This window comes from Chelonoidis abingdonii, chromosome 9 (genome assembly GCF_003597395.2).
Source record: "Chelonoidis abingdonii isolate Lonesome George chromosome 9, CheloAbing_2.0, whole genome shotgun sequence".
NCBI classification, from domain to species: domain Eukaryota; kingdom Metazoa; phylum Chordata; order Testudines; family Testudinidae; genus Chelonoidis; species Chelonoidis abingdonii.
The window spans coordinates 2,086,891-2,095,844 of record NC_133777.1 but is presented as its reverse complement, the minus strand read 5'-3'; the positions used below and the strand labels follow the sequence as shown (position 1 = coordinate 2,095,844).

Genomic DNA, 8,954 nt, shown 5'->3' with positions numbered 1-8,954 from the left:
TGTAGAATTCAAATGTACCAAAGTAGGAAACAAAGCAAATAAACCACACACTGCCATGCAAAAATAGACAACTACAGTTTGCAGTTACAGTTCACCCCTTTCTCTTGACGTGGTTGCTGCAGTTTGATGCAATACCAACATCCCCTCCGGACTTCAACATGCATTTTATTACTTGGTGCCTACTAGAAGAGACATTGTATCTTAATTTTGAAACCATATTTCACTTACTACACCTAAAATATGACCAATGTTGGGCAGGCAAAATAAAGTTGTTTTATGCAATGTATGCTTTTCTGTGCCAACATGATGTGCTTAGCACACAGTACGTACACACTTCCATCAGCTCAGGTTGTGACTTTTGCTTTGAAATAGTCTCAGGTATAATCTGTCCATTTTAAGTTTCTGATTCTGCAAGGTGCCGAGCACTGACTTGAGGATGGGTGTGTGGCATTCCCTTCTGTAATGTCTATGCCATAGGGAGAGTCACTCTGGTGTCATCAGAAATGCCCTAGATACCAATGAACAGTTTCTCACAGAAACTCAGGTTCTGAGTCTGCTCTCACTCAGACCAGTGTAAATAGGAACTAAACCCAATGAAGTCAGTGTAGTCCCACCAGTGTCTGATTGGCTTAAGGGAGAGGAAAACCAGACTCACTATGTCTTTAAATCAAAATGAAATGTCTTTCTGGAGGCTCTGCTGTAGTTCAGTTACAAGTTATTGGTCTCAGGAGAGCAACCCTTATATGAGTCCTGTGTTATGATCATAATGATCCCTTCTGTCTTTAAAATCCATGAATCTATTAATTCTGTTTCTGGCAGCTCACTTCCAATGCTCCTCATGGACACCCAGAAAAACTTTGTTATTTAGCTCCCTTAATGATCAGATCCTGGTCTAACAGCAGTTTCTTCCAGCAAAGCGTTTCTTGTGAACAAGATACAGTAATACAGCTCAGTCACTCAGCTCTTTCATTTCCTCGGAGATGGCCCTTCTTCATGTGCTGTGAAGAAAAGTTCTGTTCCTAAGGATATGAATCATACCTCCAACTGAGCCTTCTCTTCATCTCTGCTGTCTCACAGCTCTCCCCACTGCTGCTTGTATTTGTTTTCATTGTAGGGTGACGGTGAGGTCTGGGAGTGAGTCTGTCTCTGTGAGTCCATGGGGCAAGGAAATCCTGTGTGCTTTGTTTTCTCTGTCTGGAAAATGGGGATAGCACTTACCTACCTCTCAGGAGTGTTGTGAGCATTAAGTATATATACTCTGTGAAATACTTGGAGATCCTTGAAGAAGAGAGGAGCAATAGTGCAGCAGGAGCAAAATGTCTGAAATATTTAGTATGTTGCTTATTTTCATGTTCAGTATCTTGCCCTTCTTGGCTAGCAGAAGACATGGCCTTTTTCAGAGGAATTTTTGTTTCAGAATCCTGTCTGCAGTTATTTCTAAATATTTTGTGAAAAGTTCCAAGTAAAGTTCGTTTAATCACTACAAGCGATCAGAACCTCATACTCAAAAGTCAGGACACCCTGCGGCATATTCTGGGAGTTCTGATTTAGTAAGATGAGCATCACTTGCTGAACCACTGATACTGCTTTCTGCAGCACCCTGTGCTTTCTTGGGAAGGCTCTCGTTCAACTTAATTTATGACCAAAATCTCAGTGCAAGGTGGTATGGCTACAGCCATTTATTTTTCCTTCTTCAAAGTAAGATCACTTGCCAAATTGTTTTAAAATAAGCAGGCATCAGGTGTTAGTAACAAGTCTGTGTGTTCACAGAAAGAACTTGTCTGCAGAGTTGTCTCTAAATAGGATATCTTTCAAAGCCTTTCATGAGGTGTTGTGGCTTTCTGCCAAAATTATTTATTATTATAATTTATTAGTGTTCCTGAAGATTGGTGCTAGTCTATCCAGGTCCCAGTATGTAAGAAAGGAAGCATCCATGAATGGGGGAACCATCAAGGGATAAAGCTTTTGTTGCATGGGATGAAGATACTGCAGCATTTCCAGGATATTAGGATTAGGTTTATGTTGTTTTCACATGTCTTGTTTATTCTGGAAAAAAAAACAACACAGGAAAACCGTCACATGATAGATTTCGTAGACAAAAATATTAAACCTCCTTAATATTAATAGAAATATTCCCATTATTGGTTTAAAAGTCAATTAAAACAAGTTTGTGTGTGGCTTTAGATCTTACCCTGCACTATTTTCATCCCCGACATTGCAATATTGGGCTGGTGCATGAGAATCAGGAAGTAAAACTGACTAGGCTCTAAAGTGAAATTGACAAAACTGTTTTCATTGTCCAGGATCGGGGATGTGCAAAAAATAAAAAATATGCATGGCATATGAGATTTAAAAAATCCTTTCACTTTAAGTAGCTGGGGTATTTTTAGTAAACTAGATAAAATAATTGTTTAAATTATGTGATTAAAAAACAAACAAACCTGACAGTGCATCTCAACTAATTGGCTCTGGAGTCCTCCTCCCTCCCCCGAATAAACAGGACATGTGAGAACAACATAAGCAAGTTTTCAGCCTGCCTGACTTTACTCATGGTATCTAATGCTTCATTCCTGCTCTCTGAGCTGATTCCTGCACAGCTCTGGGCAAGGCACAGAGGCAGGGGTTTGCCCACAGAATCCAGCTGCAGGTTTGGGGCTTAAATTTCCCCCTCTCTGAGCCACTCCTGACCTTAGTCGGGATACTCCATTCACAGGACATCTGATCTCCCCACTACTGCAGTTCAGTTGCAGGAGATCAGACTAGGCCATGATGGTCTCCTCTGCCCCTTTAACTCTATGAAATCTCAGGGAAGTAAAATTTACTCTGGATATTTTCTGTACAAGACTGACATGCCCTGAATGGTTTAAAGAAGGGATTTCCATATTACATTATTTATCTATTTGATTATGTACGTGTATTGCAGTAACTCCTAGTTTGTGCTCATCCCCGATTATTACTGTGGTGGTTGTGAAGATGAGGTAGGTTGTGTTTTCTTGCCCTCCTTGAGTATTTATATATCTGGGAGTGCACAGTTGTTAGTGTCATTTCATGAATGGTAAATAAAAGGAAGTGCACTTGGCGCTAGATCTGTCATGATTTATAGATATTTATACATACTGGAAAGAGACTTCTCAGGGATGTGGGGCTTTTCTCAAGGAAGAGAAAGAGGAAATGAGATTTGTTAATAACTCTGGTAATTGTTTTCCTTTCCTTTTTAAAAGACTCCCCCCATCTTATTGAGGGATCTATCCGTCTATTCCTAATGCTCTCACTTACCTTTCCTTCTTGCGTCCCTAGTCAGCCACGTTCTTCTTACAACCTGTGCTGGGGGGCAGGGCTCTTTCCTGTTGCATGGGGGCTTCTGATGGGAAAGTTTCTCCCTGCACTAGGACCCTCCTTCCCCAGGCATGTCACCCCCTGGAATGTGGCCTTCCAGGCAGCCACCTATCCAGCTCACCAGGGTCAGCTTTAGGCCAATTCCCCCGATTCCACGGAATCGGGCCCCATGCTTAAGAGGGCCCCATGCCTTATGCACCTTTTTAATTTTTTTTTTTACATACCTGGCGGCGGTCCGGGTCTTTGATGGCGGGGGGTCCTTCACTCACTCCGGGTCTTTGGCCACATTTCGGTGGTGTGGGGTCTGGAGTGAGTGAAGGACCCCCCACCGCCAAAGTGCTGCTAAAGACCTGGACCGCTGCCAGCTATTCAAATTGGTCCCTGCAATTCCTACAGCTGGCCCTGCAGCTCACGCCCCCTTGTCTACCCTCAGATATGAGCCTGACAGGTGGGGTTGGGACTCAAATGAAGGAGTTGGCGGACGGAGCCAGTGGCCGTGCGGAAGGTGCTGAGGGCATGCTATGCAAATAAAGGGGGGAGATGGGGGAGATATTTTGCTGGGGGCTCCCTATGCAAATGAAGAGAAGAGAGGGTGTTAAGGTTGCAGGAAGAGGGGGAATACTGTGACATATACGAATAAGAGAGAGATGGGCAGAGTTTGGGGCTCCCCAAAGGATGTTGGGTGGTAGGGCTCTGGGAACCAGGAGAGGGAAGGCTGGGTCTGGGGCAGGTATATGCAAATGAGGTCGTGGGAGCGATGCAAATTAGAAGTGTGTGGGCGAGTTTGCAGATAAAGTCGCTGGGGTGCCCTTCGGGAGTAGGCAGGGCTATGCAAATCAGGGCCCAGGTGGGCGGGACTGGGAGCACTGCAGCTTTGGCGCCGAGGACCAAGCTATGCAAATCAGCCCGTGGTAGGAAGGGCTTGCGACGTGTCTATTGAAATAAGTGGGGTGGGCGGGTCTGGCAGACGGGGCCGGGGCCGGTCGCGCGAGTCAGGGGGGAATCGGTGGGCGGAGCTAGGAGCAGTGCCGCCGGTGCAGGGGGAGCGGCTGGCTATGCAAATAAGGATCTTGGGCGGTGCTTAACATGGAGATGAGTGGGTGGGAACTATGCAGATGAGTGGGCGGGACGAACAGAGTCTCTCGCTCTCCCTTCCCAGCTGCAGCCAGAGGTGCCGGGCGGCTGCATCCGGCTCGCGCGCAGCATCTGCCCCAGCTGCCGCTCGGGCTCCGCGGGCGGAGGCGCCCGGCAGCAGCGCAGGATGGCGGAGCCGCCGGCCGCCCCCGGGTCGGAGGGCGAGGAGGGCCCGGTCCGCTTCGCCCGAAAGGGGGCCCTGAGGCAGAAGAACGTGCACGAGGTGAAGAACCACAAGTTCACGGCCCGGTTCTTCAAGCAGCCCACCTTCTGCAGCCACTGCACCGACTTCATCTGGTGAGTGCGCCCGGATCCCGGCACGCAGCACCGGGGACCTCCTGCAGCCCCTCTGCATGCATTTCTAGCGACCCTATCAGCCATGGGGCACTTCCTGCGCCCCTTGGCGTGCACTGACAGCGCCTCCCGCAACTGTGTGTCCCGTGGGGGGACACCGATCTCCCCTGCATGCATTGCCAGGGACCCTCTGCCCCCCTGCTTTATATGCTCTCCTCGGGATCTGGCTGTAGGACTCTGTGACCCCAGATAGACTCTGCGTTCACCAGCTACCCCTACCTCATAGACTCACAGACTTTAAGGTCAGAAGGGATCATTATGATCATCTAATCTGACCTCCTGCCAACGCAGGCCACAGAATCTCACCCAACCACTCCTGTAACAAACCTGCGCCTGAGCCATTGAAGTCCTCAAATCATAGCTGAAGTCCTCAGATCAGCTCCCTGGGACGTTCACTCTGCTCCTCTCTGGCCCCTCACACAACAGCAAGTACCCAGATTTTACTGGGCACTCCCTTGTGTGCACACTCCCCCCCCCCCCACCAGCTGGTAAATTCACCCGCTGCAGCTGGGGAGCAAGACTTAAACAAGAGCCTTCCCTCTCCCCACATCTCTTTCCCAGTGCACCTAGGATTTCCCCAGGGTTGTTTCTGCAGCACTGAACCAGCTGCTGGGCACTTGTATCCCCAGGGGTGCGTTTGAATGTCCCTGCAGGACAGCAGCTCTTTGGGAACAGGTTGCCAGCTGCTGTCACTCTGCTTCCAGCTCTAGATGGGAGGATCTGAGAGGCGCTCACTGAGGAGGCTCAACCCAGGGAGAAGGGGTGGGGAGCGGGTTAGTGTGTGGGTTGATGCACTGGGGATGCTAATTATGTGTGTCTTTCTCTTTGCAGGGGGTTTGGGAAGCAAGGATTCCAGTGTCAAGGTAGGTGCTTCAGCTATATTGCATTTCAGTTTGTGTGTGTGTGTGTGTCGAGGGGAGTCCCCTGCCATACAGGCCTGAGTGCGTGGGGTCCCTGCCATGCTGTGCTGTGGGTGTTGCAAACAGGGGAATCTCTGGGCCTCCTATAGTGCATCTTTGAAGTTCTCAAATGTGGCTGGAAAAAGCCCTGTCGGAGCCTAGTGCTCAGGTTTTCATTGTGCTGATGTGAAGCCAGAGCAGCTCCTTGCCTGGCGGCATATGCCCTGGGCTCTTGAAGGGGCCAGGGCTTCCCTTCATGAAGTGTGTGCAGAGCATACAAGACAAGGCTGGGAAAAACAAAACCAAGAGCCCCCTCTGGTTAAGTAGCTTTAAGGTACTGACAGATACTGACAAAAGCCAGGAAGTGCGGGCGGATGGTGTGACTGGTGGGGAAGTGCAGTGACACTGTGTCAGCCCAAACCTTCTCTTTCCCTTTTAGGTTATTTCTGTCTGTCGGGGGTGGTGTGGGGTGCTTAATTGTTCCTTTTTGTTAATAACTTTCACTGATGACTTAATTAAAAGTCAGTTTCCCCAACATGCTACAGTGACTCTAGTCTCAGCTGTATCTTTACTCAGATAGGATAGGAGGGGACTCTGCAGCACTAAGGGTGGGTGTTACCTACACCTCCATCTAATGCAACCACATTGACCTGAGACTGACTGCTGCTTAGGAGTGTGTGCTGGGTGGAGAACAGGCTTGCACTAGATGGCTATTGCTATCCCTGTTAGTGGACTGACAGCAGGTGTTTATCATTATTGTTGTGTTACACCTAATGAGATCCTAGTCTGTGACAGGAGCTCCCGTGTTAGGTAATGTGCAAAGAGACTTACAGTCGCAGTAATTGATATCTTGGCCGATGCCCTTTTCCCCAAGACCCCCCCCCCAAGTCTCTTCCCCCCAGAATATGTATTGGATAAAGGGATGGCTTTGCTCTTGGAGCTATTCCAGCCTAGCATGTAAATTACCACTTCAGGAATATTATTATTGAAGGGAGTGTGGGCTGCGGGTGGATGATGGAATCAGGAATCCAATCAAAATTTATGCAGAAGCTGCAGTCACAATGAAGTAGCTTAGTCATCCCCCCTGCCCCACTTAATATCTAAGGGATTGGTCAATGCTTTTAAACTTGAGTGTTTCATCACCTGAAGTACAAGTGAGGTCCAAGGAAAGCAGTGGAGATAGGTAAACCCACGTTTTATGTACATAACCTACTATCCAAATATGTGGCTCATTGCAAACTAGTTATCGGCTGTCTAGTTTTGGGATTATTGTTTAACTGTGCAGCCCTGAAGAACTTGAAGGGTTGAGTTAAACTTCTTGGAAAATAAGACTTTATAACAAACCAACGACCAACCCCACCTTAACTCTAGGGTTATTATAATCAGAACTCGCTGTATTTTGATAATGCTGGGGATTTTTTGTGTTCAGGATTTATGATGTGTCCTTATTACGTGAAATCGGTTTAGCCTGATTTTATACTTGGTGGCTGGCAGTTGTCACTTTATTTCTGATCTTTTTGCAGGGAAATGCTTAAATGTATTTAAGTATCATACATACACATGCAGTCAGTGTAACTAGGTACTGGCTGAGGCAGTTTGGTTCAGATCTGCATTAGGCTGGAGTTTTGTTTGAAGTCCAATCAGGGCTGTGATTTATATTTTTAATGGCACTGAAATCTTGTCCCCAAATATCCATTTTGAATGGTGGCTTTCTCTCAAGATCAGCCATTTTGCATGAGACTGAAGGCTCTGTGGAATGAAATCTCACAAGAACAGATAGTCTTGGCAGACTTCATCTGCCTCAGATCTAGAAAATGAGCTTCATTAGACTTTGGAAGTGACACAGAAACAAAACTCGAGGCATGAAATCACTATCTTGAGATTTGAACCCAATCTGACACCTGTCTCTACAAAACCTCTGGAAGCCAGGAAGTTTCAGAGGAGAGGTTTTATTATGGCTCATTTCTGGACTATAACAAAGGTTCCAAAATACAGCAGTAAGCCCAGTTCTAGTGTCCAAATACACTCGATGGGATCACTGCAGAAACTCTCCCATATGCCAGGGTTCTGGAGATCATTCCCAATAAAATCTACTTGTGACAGCCTAAATCATGTTGCCTTTCACCCAAAGGTGCATAACGTCTGCCATTTATGTGATGAGTCTATCTGTCTTAAACTAGCAAAACCAAAGAAACTCAGAGCTCAGACTAATGGCTCAGGCTGATGTTGTAGCCTTCGTGCCTGCTTTTCTCTTCGTGCCAGAAAGTTGTTGTGGTGGGAGTCAAGGTCAGTGTCTTGCCAGGGATCTGTAGCCTTTGCTCTGAGGATTTGTACGTGATTTTAGAGTCAGTCATCAGGTTACTCCAGTGGAGTTTTTTGTGGCTTAGCCTTGCATAGGGTGACCGGATGTCCCAATTTTATAGGGACAGTCATGATGTTTGGGGCTTTTTCTTATGTAGGCTCCTGTTTCCCCCCCCCCCATCCTGATTTTTCACACTTGTTGTCTGGTCACGCTAGCCTTGCAGCAAGTTCTTCTCCCCCCACCCGGCTCCTTTGGCATCTGTTATAGTCAGCAGCGAAGTCGAGTTTACCCATTTCTCATTTGGGGAACATGGAGTTTAGGTTAAGTTCATTTACCCACTTCATTTTGCACCACTGGCTAAGCCTCTGTGCTACCCGTGGAATGTTAGTGTTTCTGCTGTGAGCTGCATCATGGCCAAAAGTGTCCATCGAATTATAACATAATTGAGAGTCAAAATCTAATAGAAAAGAGTCAGCTTGGACCATCTGACATTAATGCAGAATCTCTTTCCTGCTGTGTAACATCTAGTGCTTGCTGAATCCTGATTCCTACCTGTGGTGTTCAGCAGCAGACAAATTTAAGTTTTTTTTCTGTCTCTTTTGGAGTCATTCAGAACTATTGACCAAACCTGTAATTGAGCACTTGCTCCAAGGTTTAAGCTTTATGGTTGTAACCAGTGTTAAATTAGTCTGCAGTGTGGGGTCAGCCAATAAGGCACATAAAGACTGTCTCAGAGTTGCAAACAAACTGCAACTGACCTTGAAATGTTGCAAACAAACCCTCTCCTCACCATACAGACTCCTGGGTGGGACCTCCAAAGCATCTGGGGGTATGTCTGCACCACACTACGTTTGCAGCTCCGAGTCTCAGAGCCTGGCTCAGTTGACTCAGGCTGGGGCTGTATGACATTACTGCTCGGGCTGCAGCCC

At 47.0% G+C, this 8,954-nt stretch overlaps 1 protein-coding gene across 5 annotated transcripts in view; it reads left to right on the top strand.

Annotated features, from left to right (window-relative positions):
• The first annotated feature begins 4,509 nt into the window (after positions 1 to 4,509).
• Positions 4,510 to 8,954, top strand: part of PRKCB (protein kinase C beta) — a 272,295-nt gene continuing 267,850 nt past the window's right edge. For 4 of the 5 annotated variants that reach the window (XR_004372151.2, XR_012656472.1, XM_032769125.2 and 1 more), the window contains exons 1-2: positions 4,510 to 4,767; positions 5,656 to 5,687. Coding sequence is in view for 2 of the 5 variants with exons in the window: in XM_032769125.2 (XP_032625016.1) it covers positions 4,598 to 4,767; positions 5,656 to 5,687 (202 nt within the window). In the remaining 3 variants the exon portion in view is untranslated. The remainder of the gene's footprint in view (positions 4,768 to 5,655; positions 5,688 to 8,954) is intronic. The other variant, XM_032769243.2, reaches the window with a different exon arrangement.